This window comes from Callorhinus ursinus, unplaced genomic scaffold (assembly GCF_003265705.2).
Source record: "Callorhinus ursinus isolate GAN/ISIS: 27379988/994484 unplaced genomic scaffold, GSC_fseal_2.0 scaffold6, whole genome shotgun sequence".
NCBI classification, from domain to species: domain Eukaryota; kingdom Metazoa; phylum Chordata; class Mammalia; order Carnivora; family Otariidae; genus Callorhinus; species Callorhinus ursinus.
The window spans coordinates 72,156,852-72,176,092 of record NW_027397068.1 but is presented as its reverse complement, the minus strand read 5'-3'; the positions used below and the strand labels follow the sequence as shown (position 1 = coordinate 72,176,092).

Below are 19,241 nucleotides of genomic sequence, written 5' to 3'. Positions count from 1 at the left end.
CAGCTCGCAGCTTTCCCCCGTGCGCTTCTAGAAGAGTCCTGCCTCCCTGCCTCCCTGCTGCTCTCCCGAGTGCCACCCTCCAACAGACATCCCTACCTCCGGGCAGGTGAACTGAAGGAAAGAAGGATGCCCACGGGGATATTCTGGGCAAAGGAAAACATCACCCCCACCTCCACCGCAACACCAAAGGGTCGCTTTTCTTTTTTCTTTGTTTTGTTTTGTTTTGTTTTGTTTTGTTTTGTTTTGTTTTTCCTTTGCCTGAATCTCTCCGGGAAGTTAGACTGATTGCTCGAGTCTCCGGACTCCGGGGCGTTCGACGGCAAAGTTGAAACCAAGGGCGCTGAGGTCCCCGGCACCAGTGGTGTCCCGCGCCCGTCTCCCGTGCGCGAGGCGCCGAGTGCCCAGATCCCGCGTCCCCAGCCGCCCCTCCGCGCCCCGACCCGCGAGCGATGAGGACGCACAGGTTAGTGACACGACACGCACAGCACAGAGCGGGACGGCGGTCCCCGGAGCGACAGGCAGGGTGGGTGATGCATGGAGGGTGGAGAGAGAAGCAGCGAGGAGGCGCGGAGAGCCGGGCAGCTGAGCCCGGGACTGCGCGTACCTGGAGCCCCCGCCGGGGACACGACGGGCAGCAGCGCGGCCAGGAGCAGCAACGCCGCCCAGGGCAGCGGGCACCGCGCGCGCGGGGCCGCCCCGGTCTCGGGCGCCATCGGGAGCCCCGGGTGCGCGGCGGGCTGGGTGGGCCGGCTGGCGGGTGGGCCCTGGGAGGGAGTCGGGGAGCGCGGAGGCGCCGCCGTCGGGTCCCCGCCGTCCGTGTGGGTGTGCGCGCTCTGCGCCGTGCCCGCGGCGTCCTGGCCCCGCGCTGATGGTTCTGCCCGCGCACCCGCCGCCGCGCTGTGTACTGAGGCCTCGGGCCGCCAGCCGCGCCTTTTAGCCGCGAGCGGGCGCCCCCTTCCGGTGGCGGGGCGGCGGGGCGGCGGGGCGGCGGGGCGGCGGGCCCGGGCGGGAGGGGCACTGGGTGCCGCGTCAGGACTCCGCGAGCTCGAGCGCCCCGGAACCCCGTTTGGTGGTTCTGAAAATTCGGTGATTGCGATGCGGGTCGAAGGGGCCTGGGAAGTTCCTCCCATTGTCTAACCTCTCTGGTTTTCTGGCTCGGGAAATGGCTCATCGCGTCCAGTCGCTGCCAAGCCCAAGAGTGCCCTGTGGTCCCTTAAGTAAATACTCCTGGTTTTAACGTTGGGGACTGGAGCCAGGTCCCTTCACCTGTTTCTGCGCATTGCGGTCTTTCCTGCGGCTCACCCCGGCCTTCCCACACCCCGCGCGCCCAGGAGAGGGGGTTTGATGTCCTTAGACACTGCTGTTCCTGTCTGTCATTTCTGTGGAGCGCATCAACTCGTCGCAAAGGAATCCGTCTTGAAGTACGGGAAGTCCCAGCCCGAGGATTTGATTGGCCTTGCTTCCTCCAGGACCGATGGTGTGAATCCTGATTAGGGGCTCCCTGTACCGGACTCCCACCTGTGTGTGGCCAGCCCTCGCCCTCCGAAGGCTCGCTCCCCTCCAAGCGGGAGGGGAGCGCCCCTGGAGGCGACAAGGACACCTGAGCCAGGCAGGCCCACGCTGGGGCGCCAGTGCTGCGGGCTGCCGGCCGGTTTCCGCTCAATGCGGCTCCCGCTCAAGCTCACAACCTAACACGGAGTCAGTTCTCCGTCGGGACACCCCAAAACTTGACCAGATTTGTGTCATTCGGCAGAGAGGAAACGATTATTGAATGAATTGTAGACCGATGAAAAAGAGAAACACAGTATGTCTTTTCTGAAACAAAGCAACACATCCTTGCCCTTAAACCCTGGCTGGCGCCTCTTGCCCAGTGATGGGCTATGAACCCGTAATTCCTTCAGCCTTCCCTTCGGGAAAACTCTCTCCTGGTTCCCGGTGACGGTTTGTTCTTCATTCGTCCGGAGAGTCCTTTGTACTCCCAGAGCTCTTGTAGTTTGCCAGCATTTTAATGTTTAAATATGCTCTTTCTTACATTGCTCCCTAGTATTGTGATGTTTCCTCCATAAGCCATGTAATGCGGCTGTGGTTTTTGTCAGCCCAGCAGCCCCCCATCTCCTGCTCTTCTTTTGGGAATAGTAGCCCTTTCCCCCACTCCAGCCAAGTGGCCCCAGTGGGACCTGTCCCCTCCGCGCCACCCTGTTCCCCACTCCAATTGGTCCAAGGAGCCCTAGGGGCCCAAGCAGGGTCAGAGCCCTAGCTGCTGGAAAAGTCTTCTTTCTCCAGTCATTCACAGATGTTGAAGGATGGCATCTATGGTAGGCTGAGATATGGCCCCTCGAAAGATATCCATGCCCTAATCCCTGGAATCCATGAATGTTACCTTATGGTTGCATATATGATTAAGCATTTTGAGATGGAGAGATTATCCTGGATTATCTGGTGGGCCTTAAATGCCATCACATGCATCCTTACAAGAAGGAGAAGGGGATTTGAGACAATGTGCCCACAGAGGCAGAGATAGGAGAAATGCAGCCATGAGCCAAGGTAGGAGGCAGCCACCAGAAGCTGGAAGAGGCAAAGAACAGATTCTCCCTAGAGACCCTCTGGGGAGCACAGCCCTGGGCACCTTGACCCCAGGGGAACTTATATGTCAGGCTTCTGGCCTCCAGAACTGTGCGAGGATACATTTCAGTGGTTTTAAGCCCGCAGACCAGTAGTTGCTACAGCAGGCCACGGGAAACTGACACAGTAGCCAGGAGGTGCCTGTGTCTCTGGCTCCAGCCTTGAGGGCCACCACCCAGAGAGAATGAAGCCAAAATACGAACAATGGAACAGGGAGGTAGAGTCTGCAGGTGCACAAGTCCTGGGCTCGAGCTCCAGCCCTGCACTTCCTAAGCTCTAGGAGACAAAAATTCCCTTTTGCCAAATCGGAATGGGATTTCCGTCCCACGTAACCACCGAGTCCTGACCAGCATATTTCTTCCTTCCTCGTGAAATGCACGTGCACAGTACCTGCCTCCCCAGCGTGTTGCTTATTAGAGCAGCTTTCTTCTGGGGCCATTTCAGAGTGAAGAACAATGCAAAATTGCTTCCAACTAGATCAGTACAATTAGCCAGGGACTATAAGATATAAATGAAATGACTAACATTTCTAAGTCCAGATTCTGATTTGATTACAAATTTGAGAGTATGTTTCATTTTTAAAGTCCCAAAAGGAAACTTCAAACTTGAGATTTAGAAGACCTCAGGAAAAAAAAAAATCAAGACAACAAAAAACAAAAAAATGGGGAAAAAAAGACCTCAAAGAAATCTGATCTAAGAATCATAGTCTTCTATCCTCGATGTGACCATTTCAAAAATACAAGCTCTCCAAAGTTTTCTTCCCCTCTATTTTACTATTGACCTGATAGATGTTTCTGGTAAAATAAAATAATGCTTTGCCAAATGTGTCTTGAGCAGTATCTCTTTTGCTCTGATTCGCACAACAATCTTGGAGGCACTGCTCTAAGAGAGAAAAACCAAGGCTCCAAGTGTTTATGTGGCTTGTGTACCCACACTAGTGACAGGTAAGGGTGACAGTCCCTCCCATCTGACTCCAGGTGCGCGTCTTTTCCATGACACCATGACAACTCCGGATGTCTCCTATTCGATTTTCAGCAAAAGCATCAGGATCCAAGCAGAGAGTACAAATAAAAGTATATCTTGCATGCCCCGTGTCCAGTACAGATGGATTGGAGACACCTCTTTATCATCCAAATGGTGAGCAATTCTTGTTAGCAGACAATTTCACAAGACTTCAGTGTTACATCATTCACCTTCTCAGGGTTTGGAAGATGCAGGAGAGAAGTGCTGGTTACATATCCGTAAATCCATCGTTGCCCGAAACATGCTTCCTCTGTGAAGAAGTTCTGACTAGTTTCCACAGCAGAGCGGTGCCAAGGGGAGTTCTCTTCTGTGCAAATATCCTGCAAATTAGTGGAACGTAAAGGATTAAGACGTCAGATACCCAACCTAGCCTAAGAATCATCAAAGATTCTTTTTTTTTTAAAGATTTTATTTATTTATTTGACAGAGAGAGATACACAGCAAGAGAGAACACAAGCGGGGGAGTGGGAGAGGGAGAAGCAGGCTTCCTGCAGAGCGGGGAGCCCGATGCGGGGCTCGATCCCAGGACCCTGGGATCATGACCTGAGCTGAAGGCAGACGCTTAACGACTGAGCCACCCAGGCACCACCAAGAATCATCAAAGATTCTAATTGCGAATGTTTTGATTGCCATGATAGGAAAGCCCACAGACCTTACTCCAAGTTTCTGTCTGGTGGCCCCAGGCTCTTAGACAAACACGCTGCAAATGGAAGCAGCTAGATATCCCAGTTTATCACCTTGCACTTGTCAATGGGCACAGGACTTGGGCTAGATCAAGAGAAATCGTTCATTAATCTATTCCTTTATATAACCTTTGTTGAACAGCTGTTTTTGCGTCAAGTAATGTGTTAGAATCTGGGGATAAAATGGGACTGAGACTCAGGCAGCCCCTTGCCTCAAAGAGCTTTCAATCAAAGACAGAAACACACAAAAACGTACAGTCTGGAGCTCTGTGCTATTTCGGCCATGAAGCTTATGGACTTCGTTCTAAATGCTGCCTATTCCTTCTCTTACTTTATTCTCTTTTTTCCCCAAGGAGGGCTTTAACCCTGCATGTAATTTCCACAGGCAGACCTCACTCAGAGTACACTCACTCTAATCCTGTGGAATTAAGAAGTCTAGTTTGGGGAGAAGGCATTAGTGAACCAGGGTGGAATATAAGCTCAAAATGTCCAGTCTCCGAGTCACAGTAGGCAGTTTGAGAATTTGGCTGAGGCATTATGCTAGCAAAACACACGTCTGGCTGCCGTCCAGCCTGCCCTGGCCCAGCCCCACCTCCTGTCAAGAGCAGAACCATAGGTACCACAGAGCTGCCAAGCACGGAGCATGTCACACCAGCCACACACACCTCAGACCCCATGCGGTTAGGCAGGTACTCGTGCTCAAAATGGGGAAACTAATTATTTCTTCAGCAAGCCTTTAATGAACTCCTATTGCATACCTGGCCTTTATCCAGGGGCACAGACCTGTGGTCACCTCTGAAATGGCATGGGCCAGCTGACAGCTGACAGGGGCTTTGCCATCAGCAAAGTGGGCTACTCCCGGACAAGCCACAGAAAGGCCCAGCATAATCCTGGTGCCCAGCAAGACCCTTCTCTCCCCAGGAATACATACCTGGTAGTATCGTGCTACCCGGCATGACCAGTCCTGGAGAAAGTGATAAAGAAGAGAGATCGTCAGCAGTGACCCCCACCCCCTTTCCTCCTGGGTGGCCCCCCCCTCATACCACTTACCCCAGCCCACAGCACCCACGGGCACTCTACCAAACCCTCCCCCCACCAAATCTGCCTTTCAGGACGTTCTTATACCTCCTTCTAGCTAAAATGTGAGTGACTGATACGGCTTTTCAGGTACTCTTAACTGTAAGTATGTGGTGCTTTTCAACTCACAAAGCATGATCTTGTTCACCTTCATGAACCATGAAGGAGGAAAACACTATTATGCCCATTTTACAGAGGTACAAACTGAGGTTATGTGCCCAGTCCATGTGAATACAGTTATTAAGTGTCAGATCAGGAGGCAACTCATGACACTCCCTTTGCAAACTCAGCCCTCTTTGCATTATAGACCAGTCCCCTAACACTTCTGTGAATTACCAGCAACAAAATATCAGGGGGAGGGGCATTTAATACTAGAGCCTCTTTTATTTACACTTTAGAAAAGGCACCATTTTTTTGCATCAGCTTCATAACCAATTCTTTCAGGCCACACTGGAGAAGCAAACTAAGCCCATTTTTCTTACATCCTTCAGAATCTGCACCAAAGTGTCACCCAAGAAGAAACTTTCTATGATTTTGTACCATTCAAATCCACGTGCTTTTCTAACATAATTCATGAACTATACTTAGTAATTATTTATATGATGCCCTTGAAAAGAAAAGTGTAGTTGAGCTATTTCGTGGGTTACCTCCATTCCTGGAAGGGACCTTAGTCCTCTGCTCCTGCTTAAGCCATAGTCCCATGACTGCCCAGCCACATCATCCCCACGTCTTCTTCCTCTTTCTGGATGCACCCTTCCTTGGCCCCCGACACTCAGTACCGTCCTGGCTTCTCTGATTCTCCTACACAATGCCTCCATCTTCTTCACGGTCAGGGCCTTTTTCGGCTCCCCGTCTCTTCTCTCCGTGGAAGACCTCCCCACCCCCACCCCTCTCCTGCTACAATAACTGCGCACCGCCACCAGCCCTCTTTCAGTCCCCGAGTCACCGTGCAGCCTCCTTCCACCGGGCTTTTGTACCAGCTGATCGCTTCCCCTATTTTTTGCCTTCCTTCCTATCCTTCACAACTCAGCTCATATCAAAGTCCTCCTGACCCCTGCAAGCTGGTAAAATGCAACCCCCCCCCGCCACTGTATGCCCACTTGAAGCACCAGATAACTTCCCTTTGTAAGCTCTTCTCGATGCTGCGTGTTTGCACTGTTCCATGTGCTTCTCCATTGTGCATCGCCACAGTGTGACTGTGAGCTCCACTAGGGCAGAGACCATGTCTGGGTTTGCTCCTCCTGTGGCCCAGGAACTGGCGTGTTGACCTGACTCACACAGGTGCACAGCAAACATTGGTTGAGTGCATGTAGGCTGAAGGACATTCTGTACTCAGTGGTACAAGCTTGTTGGAATGAGCCTCTGCAAGAAGGAAGTGCAAGCTTGGACTTCTGCCCTGCCGCCACTCCACTCACACCCAGATCCTGGCTGTATTGAACGCCCTCCATGCATAACCAGCGATTCATTGAACCAGTGGGCAGACATCCTCAGGCTGAGAGACCCTCCTGCAAGCACAATTTAGAAGGACTAGATTTCCTGGGGCACCTGGGTGGCTCAGTTGGTTGACTGTCTGAACTGATTTCAGCTCAGGTCATGATCTCAGGGTCATGAGATCAATCCTCCGCATTGGGCTCTGGGCTGAGCCTACTTAAGATTCTCTCCCTCCCTTTGCCCCTCCCCCTTCTCTCTCTCTCTTTCTCTCTCTCTCTTAAAAAAGAAAAAAGACTAGGTCCCATTCTGGATGATCGGTGCCATGGGTCTAGTAATCACAAGAAGATAGTCATTTATTGTTTCCAAGGTGGGGAAGGAATGAGTGGCAAGTAATTGTGTAACAAATTCAGGGTTTTTTTATTATTGTTATTAATTGGTGACACACATCCTGTTTGCTGTTTCTTTCATTCATTCAACAGATGGGTGTTGAGTGCCTTGGGATTTGCAGACACCATAATTTCTCCAATCATCTCATGCAGCTGGTTTGGTATATTCAATACTACTCGGTGCTGCCAGGGAGGAGGAGTCCACGTACTTACATAATGTCAGTGATCACCTTCACCAACACCATCATATCAGAAAGGCACAGAGAGAGAGACCCTCTCCACATAATCTTCTCTTCTGGCCCCTGACTGAATAACTGCCCAAGAATATGGCAGGTTTAGATTTTTTTTTTTTCCGGAAGGCTTGTGTTCCAGTTATTCCAAATAGTAGTGACTTAAAGCGGTGCTCACATATTGTCCCTCACAGCTTCTGTGGGGCAGGAAGCAGTTTGGTTAGGCAGTTCTAGCTGGAGGTCTCTCATGAGATGCAGTCCAAACGTCAGCTCGGGGTGCCATCATCTGACAGTTTGCTAGGGCAGGAGCACCCACTTTCGAGAGGATTCTCTCGCATCGCTGGCAAGTTGGCGCTGGCTGTTGGCTGATGGCCTCAGTTCCTCTCCATCTGGGCCTCCAACAGAGCTGAGTGTCCTCAGAACATGAGGTTGGCATTCCCTGCAGCAAGAAGAGCAGGAGTCCAAGGAAGAAGCAGCACAGCCTCTTATGACGCATCTTGGAAGTCACCTATCGCCACTTACATCATATTCTATCGGTGACTCAGACCAACCTTGATTCAGCATGGGAGGGGGCTTTCACAAAGGTGTGAAAACCAGGAGACACAGACCATGGAGGGCCGACCTGGAGGCTAGCTACCACAGGTTGATCCTATAGCCATGTCCCCTTTTTCCTGCCAAGTCCTAGGTTCACTGACCAGTGATTTCTCTTTGAATCTTTACTCCAAGCTCACTCCCCTTTGTTCCAGCTGAGGCCATGCAGCTGGGAAAGGCACACCACCTGCCCAGGCCTCCCGCACAGGGTCACCAAACATGACATCCTACCCTCCGTTGCCTGTGGTGTCCTTTGTCAGTGTGTCCCAGTAGCTGGTGTCCCTGAGCATGTTTTTTTGCGAGGTTATGACTTTCTGGTTTGCTTTTATGTCAAGGATCCTTGTTGTGAGCTCATAAAATATGACATATATTGTAGCTCATAAATTCTATGCAGAGGCCCATCCAGGACAGATTCCATTTGCAGCCTCATTGCATTTAGCAGGGTCCCCTTATAGCATCCTGTGAGTGGAAATGACGCAGTTTCTTTCCTCATTGCTCCTGTTGACCACCCCTCCTCCGTACTCCCTCATGCACCTCCCTTAACCTAGGAGGCCCCCACCCGTTTTTCCTTCACCTAATCAGTTCACTTCAACAAATGTTTTTTTGAGGCATGTATTCAAATCTTATGCCACCTCCTCCTGGAAGCCTTCCCTGACTAGACCCTCAAAGACTTTTCTCCTGAAAATTCCTTTAGCACTTATGTCTGCATCACATCATTCGTAATCATGTGTTATTTTTCCTGGCTTGATGGCAAACTCCTATTCCTCTTTGGTATCCCATGGAACCATGAAGAATGTAGAGAACATTCTAGGCTTTAGAAATCATTTTGAAATACTTTACTTGATTTTTCAACAAACATGCATGGAATACCTACTATGTGTCAAGCACTAAGATAAATACCAAAGGCACAAGTGTGAGTAAGACACAGTGTCTGGAATGATCTTTCAGAAGAATAATATTTTGGTGGCAAATTGCACAAGGTCCAATCATGTATCATTCACTTCAATGTGTGACTTATCTGCATGGTTTAGTAAACATTATGTCAAATAGAAGTTCAAATGTAGCAATCAAAATGGGGCCACTTTACATATTGCAATAGTTAGCAAACTCCTACATAAGGCTAATTAATCAAGCTGGATATTCTCTTCAGGCACTTGTTTGCTTGGTTTGCAGAGCCTAACATGAAAATGTCATTTGGAATGCATTTTTAAAAGCAGGATGTCTTGTTATAACTGTTGGCAAGAAAGAAAATATGCAAAGTTTCAAATATCACAGGGAAAACTTGAAACTGCTGAGCCACCAAATTACAGCTTCTCTGTAAAGAGAGACTGCCAGGGTTCCTCAAATGAGGATGGAGAATCTCTCCAGCAAGCACGATCCTCTGCCCACTCCCCTCACTCTCCTGCCTTTGCTCTGATGCCTGAATGTGGCCACTGGGCTCCATGCACACATTCGGAGATTGAATCACTCATTCAAGATTGTATCTCTGGGTTTTTTTTTTCTCTATTTTCCATATAAAATACACATCAGTGGAGAGCCCTTAGCTTTTTAGCCCTTCAGAATTAACTCCCCTGAAAGCATCCACTGAATACACCCCACTTCCAGTCCAACCCTCCACCTAGAAAGCCTTCAGGGAGCCACTGGGTATAATTATCTAGTTACAACCACCACAGTCTTCTCAGGGATGTCTCCACTGGGCTCCCTTTAAAACACCTAGGATCCTATAAACACATTTCACCTTTATGTGGAAGAATTATTAAAGATGGGATTGGAGTGAAAAAACCAGGGGACTGGCTACAAAGATGAAATATAGGGGTGACTGGGTTAAGTGTTTGAGTCTTAATTTCAACTCAGATCTTGATCTCAGGGTCATGAGAAGTAGATGTGGAGCCTACTTTAAAAAAAAGAAAAAAAAAAGATGAAACAGAACCTGACCTAAAAAGTCAGAGTAGCAGGAAAGAAAAGGAAAGAAACTCTGAGACAAAGCACAAAGCAATTAATTCCTGAGGAAAGGATATGACTGTGTGTGTGTCTGCCTGTGTATGTGTGCATCTGTGTGTGTGTCTGTGCATCTGTGTGTGTGTGTGTGTGTGTGTGTGATGCTTAACGCACAGGAGACATGAGCTTGCTAAGCTGAGGAAACAATGAAAGGTGTCTTAGAAGAGTGAGCATTTGAGCCAGACCTTGAAGGAGAGATATCACCATGGAAATGGTGATAACAGGACCTTCTCACCAGAACAAGTGACGAGAGGAAGGAAAAGGAGAGCTTTGAGAAGTTCAGACTGGCTGGACTGGAGGATGCATGAAATGCATTCATAGACAGGATACCGGAGGTAGAATTAACAGAACATGGTATATGTGTGATGGGAAGAGGCTTTTAAGGGGCCCCATGATTACTCTTTGGGCCTACCACAAGGCAGAGACTGAATCTGAGCACCCACAAGACCAACAGCAGCCTGGAGTCCTGAGTGTCCTAGGTCGCAGACATCTTCTGTCCCTGGCAGAAGCAAACACAAAACCTCTTCAGATGAAAGCATTCCCATTTTAGGCCCTCACAATTTCCACAGTTTAAGGTTAATCAGATAGGAGATCACAAACCCTCAAAGAAACAAACACCATGAGAATCATCAGCAGAAACAAGATTCAGGCTCTCAAGTGCTTTAGATATTAGAATTATTAGAAACAAAATATGAAATGATTATACATAATATGTTTAAAGAAATAAAAATAGAATAAAAAATAAATAATAGTTTGGGGGTGCCTGGGTAACTCAGTCTGGTTAAGTATCTGTCTTTGGCTCAAGTCATGATCCCAAGGTCCTGGGATCGAGTCCCACATTAGGCTCCTTGCTCAGTGTGGAGACTGCTTCTCCCTCTGCCTGCCACTCCCCCTGCTTGTGCTCACTCTCTCTGACAAATAAATAAAATCTTTTTAAAAATAATAAAATTTTAATAAATAATAGTTTGAACAAGAGCCAAAACAACTTACAAATGAAAATATTACCATGAATAATAAAAGTTCAGTGGATGGCTAAATAGTAGATTAGACATGGCAGAAGAGAAAATTAGGCAACTGGACGACAAGTCAGAAGAAATTGCCAAGATTGTAAAACAGAGGTAAAAGAAGATGGAAAAGATAAAGAAAGAAAAAGATATTAAAAAAAGAATGGAAAGATCTGGCATCTGTCCAATCAAAGTCCCAGAAGAAAAGAGAATATTATGGATTATCATAATTGTTTGCTCATCCTTATTTGATCTGCTCATAAATGTAATATTAATAAATTTGAAAACTTCTATGAAATAAATTCCTGGAAAATTATAACTTATTAAACTTGACTCAAGAAGAAAGAGAAGGCCTAAATGGTCCTACAGTTTTTAAAGAAATTTAATCAGTAAATATCTTCCCAAAAACAATATAGCAGGTTCAGCCAATTTTATGAGCAAATTCTAAGAAAGATCATTCCAGTCTTCTAGAAGATGGAAATGGGGGAGTACTGCCCTAGTAACATTCTATGAGGTGAAAAGAGCCTCAATGCCAAAACTAGGCAATGATGATATGATGAAAGAAAATTGCAGACATTCTAACTTGTAAACATCGATACAAAAATCCTAATCAGCAGAACAAATCCAATCCAGCCAAGTATAGGAATGAAAATATATCTTCTCCAGATTTGCTCTACCCCAGGAATTCAGGGGAGGTTTAACATTAGAATAAATATAACTAACCACATTAATAAATCAGAGGAGAAAAACCATATGGTCTTCTCATTTAACTGGGAAAAAGTATTAGATACATGCCTTTAGGTTAAAAAAAAATCTTAAGAAATTCAAAACACAAGGAAGACTCCTTAAACTGTTGCATACAGAAACACCTTTCTTAATTGTGAAATACGAGAAGCATGGAATGTCCATCCTCATCGGCCCACTACACTGGAGGCCTTGGCAATTTCTCTGCCTGTTGGTTGCAGTGCTTGGCACATGAAAGGCAATCTTTTCCACATATCTTAGTAACAAAACAACACAACTTTATTTACTTAAACAATCTTCCTTTCTAAGATCCTATACGACACATGGTGGTAATTGATTTAATTATCTCCAGCTCTTATAAAAAATCTGGCAAAGCCCCTGCTCCCACATTCTAATTCTCTCTCCTCTGGACATTTTATATTCTTTAAATTTCAACAAAAGTAGTTGTAATGAGGAAAGGGGATAGAAGTCAAATGTGTACATTTTTTCCCCTTATTCATGATGCAGGAAATATTTCAAGAAGTTGGTGGTAGGCATGATTCCATTTCTCCATATTCTTCCTGGTACATACAATTCTTAGTGATTGACTTCACTATCACTCATTCTTATGTATGGTTCCCATCATCCATCAATAACCCAGACATTTCTCTTTGCACGGGGCAATGAACCCTACATGTATTGCTTTTAATGATGGCATTCGCCCAGTTGGAGAATCTGATTTCTTTTTCATACGCCTTCAAGTCAAATCACAAATTATTCTACTTCTACAGCTGGTTTTTCTAATATATATTTCAGTAAGAATAAAATAATTGGCAAACATGATGTTAATTAGAGGAACTTTTTGTAGCATGCTTGACTGTTCTTTTTGCTGGTATTTGATGATTATGTCATTGTTTACAGTTGCTAAGGTAATCATGTGAGAACACTCAGTTTTAGAACACTTGGAATCCAAGTTTGTGGCTCATATCCTTGTGAATCACTGCACTTATAAATAAAATTAATTTGACACTGAGCCATTTCATCAACTTTACCTCTGGCAAGTTAAATACAAGCCAGTTGTATTCTAGCAAAAATAAATGAATTATTTCTTGGCCAACGTTTTGCAGCAAATATCATTTGGCTCATTTAGAAATAGAATCATTCCGCCAGGAAATCAAAGTGGTATTGTATCAGGAAAATTGAATAAAAGAAGAATCTCTGTGTATACCACCAAAGAACTGCTTAAAGCAAGTTAAAAAAAAAAAAAAGAAAATGAGGTCCAGAAGCTTCCAACTGTTGGTGGAAGTTTAAATTGCTACCTCAGATTGAAGGGCAACTCGAGATATTTGCCAAAATATTAAATGCGCATATTCTTTATATCATCCACAAACAATAGAGACACGCTCAGATTAAATTAGGTAATAATTTTTTTTAAGATTTTATTTATTTATTTCTTTGAAAGAGAAAGAAAGGGCAAGAGCAGGGGGAGGGAGAGAGAGAAGCAGACTCCCTGCCAAGCAGGGAGCCTGATGCAGGGCTTGATCCCAGGACTTGGAGATCATAATCTGAGCCAAAACCAAGAGCTGGATGCTTAACTGACTGACCCACCCAGGTGCCCCACCATTTTTTTGTTTTTGTTTTGTTTTGTTTTTAAGATTCTATTTATTTATTTGAGAGAGAGAGAGAGAGAGGCAGCACGAGCGGGGTGAGGGGCAGAAGGAGAAGCAGGGTCTCCACTGAGCAGGGAGCCCGTGGGACTCAATCCCAGGACTCCAGGATCATGACCTGAGCTGAAACCAAGAGCTGGATGCTTAACCGACTGAGCCACCCAGGTGCCCCTACATTTGGCCAGCATTATAAGATCTCTTTCAGGACAAATCATCCCCAACCCTTTTCCAATTTTGTGTCACTTCGTTTAAGAATCAAGTTCCCAGGAGGGTGTATCTGATTGACTTAGTCAAATCACATGACAAGAGGGGCAGGACGCAGAGTTTCCTCTCCAGGAAGGGCCAAGGGCTGGCCCCACTTTGTATTTGCTTTAAAAAAGTACAGTGGAAGACAACAATTTGAGATGCATTCTTATTACATCTCCCCTTCCCCAAAGGAAAATGAGGTACTGTTGTCAGAAAGGAGAATAGCAGATAGGCAGACAAAAGCAACACGGGGTCAATCTCTTTGCAACAGCATCTGCACATCAGAGAATCTATTCTTCTACATCACAGAGGTGGTGAAAAATGTTTCTTTTTTTTCAAAGATTTTACTTGTTTATTCGAGAGAGAGAGAATGAGAGATAGAGAGCACGAGAGGGAAGAGGGTCAGAGGGAGAAGCAGACTCCCTGCCGAGCAGGGAGCCCGATGTGGGACTCGACCCCGGGACTCCAGGATCATGACCTGAGCCGAAGGCAGTCGCTTAACCAACCGAGCCACCCAGGCGCCCATGAAAAATGTTTCTTAATGGGAAAAAAATAAAAATAATGGGAATGCCCATCAATAAGGGAGTAGTTAAATAAGGTATTGTACATCCAGATGGGAATTCTAGTTTGTCACTGGTCAGTGAAGTTACAGGACACAGAAAGATCTCTAACATACATCCCTAACTGAATCAAGGAAGTTCCAGAAGGGGATGTAAAGTATAATAATGATTGTGTATAATTTTAAAAGATGTATATGGAACAGGAAAGACTCATAAGATCTAATGAGAAAACTTCCCTATTTTTGTCTTCCACCAGTCCTTTAAAATATATCCAGTGTTGCTGGAGTGGGTGGGGGTGGGAGGGATGGGGTGGCTGGGTGATGGACACTGGGGAGGGTATGCGTTGAGGTGAGCACTGCATATTGTGTAAGACTGATGAATCACAGGCCTGTACCCCTGAAATGAATAATACATTATATGTTAATAATAAAAAAAAGTTAAAAAAATAAAATAAAATATATCCAGTGGGAAAAGTTCATTCTCTACCTAGGGGAGAAATTTAAGTGGTCTACTGGTCTCTGTGAACTCACAGGTAATAAACAAATGTTATGGTTTGCTTTGAGTCATAAACACAGCATCAACTCAGCAACCGAAGATACCTAATCCTATATGATAATAAAAATCCCAAACTTGACTTAAATTATATTTTCTCCCAACCTGCCCAATCTGGAGCCTACTGAACTTGGAAGCCTGCAGACCTTGAGGTCTCCTTCTTCTGTTTTCCTTCAGTACCATCTTCCAACCCTCAGCTTGCTGAAGGATTCTGACCCCTCCAGGTTCAGAAGCAGAGAATTCTTGCCCGACTGGGGATCACGGAGGCTCGCATCACTCTCTCTTCTGGGTGCTTTTGGGAGTACCTCACAGGCCTCTTGTAAAGAACACGCAACAGCACTTTACATGATGCTGGCTGCATCTTTTCTCTCCAGATGGCTATCCCCTCATGTTTGTTTCTTCAGGAGTTGGAACCACACGGATTCATGTGGTTGACACCTGTTGCCCCTCTAGGCAGCCCTCTTGGACACGACTGAAAATGCCCAGTTCTCTCCCCCATGTGGTCCGCATCTGGTCCATGAGAAGCACTCATAAACCCACCTCCTGCCCTCCCCACCAGCCGTCTCTGGATGCATACAGTGCACCCAGGTCCACCCTACTCCACTGCCTCTCGGTGACAGAACCTCTTCATTCTTAGCTGTGTGTCAGAGGCTGGCCCCCTCATTTGGAAGGGCCCCATTAAAGCTCCCATTAGCTTGGGATAAAGGGGACTCACCTCTCTGCTCCCACCCTTAGGAGATAGGATAGATATTCAGAGCAACTGGAGTTAAATCTTTTCAAAGTAATTCTCCTACAAGTACTCTCTAATCTGCAATGACCTAGCTCTACCATACCCTTCATGTGAGCCTTGACATTCGATTTTAAAATGTCTGCACAGTGGTGTATTTCAAATACCACCCGTTGCCTTGTGTTTCTCTGTCTCTGTCTCTATCTCTCTGTCTCCCTGTCTCTCTCTCTCTCTCTCACACACCTTAATCAAGTTTACCATCTTATTTCTCACGCATGTGTGTGTGTGTGTAAAGTCATAGGAAAATGTGGAAGGACATACTCCGTATCCATCAGGGTCCTGGCATTAAAACTGGATAATCTGAAAAGAATTTGATAAAAGTACAGGTGGAATTTTGAGAAAGAATAAGGTTTAGTGCAGTGCCCAGGACTGATAAGAACATGGAACCCTTATAACCCCCAAGCCTGACATAACCTGGAGAAGGTGGCTTTGTGGAAAAGGTCACTTTGACTTTCGGTGGAAATGCAACGAACCCATGGTAACCCAACAGGGAGGGAACGAGAGGGAATAAATACCCTGACGTCCCTCGCCTCCTGCCTTCCCGTCTCCTACTAGTGCCTCCCTTTGGCCAAGTCCAGCGAGAGGCCGGAGAGCAAAGGATCATTCGTGCAGTCTGGTGTGGGTCAGCCACCCAGAGGCAAGGGGGAGAAGGGTGGGGAAGAGATCAGAAGGGCAAATGGAAGTTGCTCAGGAACACCTTCCAGAATGCTAACAGCACTCATCTATGGGGAGAGAAGTGAAAGATGACTTTTTGCCCTTTATTCTTTCTAGTTCCGCATTCTGCGTTTTGATTTTTTTATAACAACCATATCTTGATGTATTCTTTTTGTAATGTTTTTAAAAAGTAAAAAAATCCATTGAGTAGTTATAGTTACAACTGCATGATCTTAGACCGTAGATGGCACTGTGCGCAGCATTAGTGATTCTACTCCGCGAGTTTGTTAATTTCCAGTGATCTAGCTTGTGACTCGTGCCCTACAGCTTGTGTCACTCAGTCAGGGCATACTAGCGCTTAGAGCTGAGTAAGCTCCAGCGATAGCCAGAGCCAAGCACAGACCACTGCGGAGTTCTCACAGGCAGTGAGACAGAAACAGCTAGAACTCACCCTTTGCAAGAGCAGAACAACTGTCCCCCAGGGATGTCTGTCCACATCCTAATCTCCGTGACCCGTGAATGTGTTACCTTAGCAGGCAAGAGGCCTCGCAGATGTCACTGAAGATCCTGGGAGGGGGACATTACTCTGCATCATCTGGTCGGGCTCAGTGTAATCACAAGGTCTCTAAAGGGTGGAAGAGGGCAGCAGCAGGAGAGTCGGAGAAGAAGATGCGACCATGGAAGCCGAGGTCAGAGCGAGGTGACCACAAACCAGGGACCGGGCAGCCTCTAGAAGCTGAAAAAGGCAAGGAACTGATTCTCCCCTTGAGCTGCCAGGAGGGACGCGCCTTTACCAACACCTTGAAGTTGGCTCTGTGAGACCCATTTTGGACTTCTGACCCCTAGGATGGAAAGATAATAAGTTTGTGTTGTTTCAAGCCACAAGACTGGGGTCACGGTTACAGAAGTGATCGGAAACTCACACACCTAGTTTTGTGTCATGCCCTGTATTTCTCAGACCCCTTGCAGTTATTTAAGTGGGGCAAAGTGACTGTGTTCTCGCCAGCAGAGAATAGATCAGAGCGACAGGCGTGACCTCAAGTGTTGGCCCCTACAACATCACACAGGATGCCCCACACTCTCTCTCTGGTGGTCAGCTGGAGGATGGAGTGAATCCAGCAGGGGATTCTGAGACCCTTGGAGATGGCTGACCTGATAGGACCCCAGGGCCCAGAACAACCCCCACCCCAACCTGCATTACACTCTGATACGAGCAAGAAAGACATCTTATTACCATAAATCATTGGGGCTGTTTGCTAAAGCAAGGATCTTACTTTGACTAACACAGGGAGTTCTGTTTCTTGGGAAGTTCTGTTCTTAGATGGGAAGGAGCACATACTTCCATGTAGAAACATGGACTCTTGTGGGGATTTTAATAATCAGAAGCCATCGTGGAAGCCTCAGGACCGGTTTTTAATCACAAATGCTCATGTTGTCCCAAAATCATTTTCTCAGATCTTGCAGAATAAAGGTATGCTTTTATTTCTAAAATAAATCCAAAAGATGGGGCGCCTGAGTGGTTCAGTGGTTAAGTGTCTGCCTTTGGCTCAGGTCATGGTCCCGGGGTCCTGGGATCGAGCCCCGCATCGGGCTCCCTGCTCCGCGGGAAGCCTGCTTCTCCCTCTCCCACGCCTCCTGCTTGTGTTCCCTCTCTCGCTGTGTCTCTGTCAAATAAATAAATAAAATCTTTAAAAAATAAATAAATAAAATAAAATAAAATAAATCCAAAAGAAAGAATGTTTTCACAATCTGGCTAATAAGAGCTGCTATTGGAGATATTTATCTGATGCTTCTGAAATTATAATCACTAATGTGCGTGAGAAGTCAAGGACAGAGGTTCTGTCATTTACCCAGAGCCGAGACACTCACACTCAGTGTGACAGTTTTTGGCTTCTTCATGTAGCAGGTAATATACCAGTACTTGCAGCGTCAGGTGACACAAAGACAGGGAGTTTTTAAAATCCGCTTTGGTTTCCAAAAGAACTGAAGTACCTAGAACCAAAGTAGAGGAAATAGCATTGTAGTCAGGTATCATTTGGCTAAAATGTAGAGTCAAGAACTTCGCTAGAGATGTAGAAGCCATCAGACAGCCAGGAATGCCAATAACCATGAATCACCGTGCACTCAGTCATTGGTCCTTGAAAGAGAGAGAAATGGAATTTAAGGAAAATATTCCAAATGTCAAGTGGAAGTAAGAGCAGAATGGTCAAGTGCTCTAAAGGTTGTTTTTACCTACTTCCCAAGCCACCATTGAAGCAGCCAGGGCTGCTGAGTCCGGCGAAGGTTCCTGAAGGCATGTTGTTCCAAATACACACAGGACACACATCATTTCAGTAAAGTGCAAATAATCCAGTCTTTCAGACTACTGGTATGAATTCCTAAGGACAAGAAGAGCATTTTCTTCACCTTTGAATCCATAGCCCGTAACAGAGTTTTCCCACAATTTGTGGGTGCTTTCCAGAATTTTTTGGTATAACCAAAACCTCAAAATTTACAAACCTCAAATCTGTACTGAGCAATCAAGCCAAAGCCTTCTATGCTATCATGATGAAAAAGAAAAACCCAAAGAAGAAGAAAGTAAATGAACAGCAACCTAACAATTTAAAAAGGTAAGTAAAGTGATGAATATAAGAATATACGATAAACACAGATTTATGGTTTTCCCATATATACCAGCAATAATCGATTACCAATCAAAATATAAAAGATTCCATTTATAAAGCAATCAAGTCATAAATTATCTTAGAATAACTTTAATGAGGCCTACAGGTGGAAAACTACAAATCTTTATTTAGAACTTTAAAAAGAAGGCTTGACTGAATGTAGAGATACTTTATTCATCACATACAAACCGCTCAGGAGTGTTGGAGTGTTGCTACGAATAATTGGTGGATAGACAGCGAACTCTACTCTCTCCCTGGCGGTCCTGCTTCTCTCCCTAAACCCTGACTACTCCCAGCCCCTTATCAACGTTATCATTGTGAATGTCATCCTCAACGTTATCAAT

The 19,241-nt window shown here is 46.1% G+C and overlaps 1 protein-coding gene and 1 long non-coding RNA gene across 2 annotated transcripts in view; both read right to left on the bottom strand.

The window, feature by feature from the left end:
• The window catches only part of FNDC1 (fibronectin type III domain containing 1), a 99,567-nt gene extending 98,694 nt beyond the window's left edge, over positions 1-873 (bottom strand). The window contains exon 1 of the mRNA XM_025866416.2: positions 605-873. Coding sequence (XP_025722201.1) covers positions 605-713 — 109 coding nt within the window. The 5' untranslated portion in view covers positions 714-873. The remainder of the gene's footprint in view (positions 1-604) is intronic.
• A 2,806-nt stretch (positions 874-3,679) lies between these two features.
• LOC112819376 (uncharacterized) overlaps positions 3,680-19,241 on the bottom strand; it is a 228,666-nt gene continuing 213,104 nt past the window's right edge. Inside the window, exons 6-10 of the long non-coding RNA XR_012378634.1 lie at positions 18,467-18,612; positions 18,104-18,226; positions 16,763-16,970; positions 5,260-5,292; positions 3,680-3,965 (exon numbers count right to left, since the gene is read on the bottom strand). This is a non-coding gene — a long non-coding RNA (uncharacterized lncRNA). The remainder of the gene's footprint in view (positions 3,966-5,259; positions 5,293-16,762; positions 16,971-18,103; positions 18,227-18,466; positions 18,613-19,241) is intronic.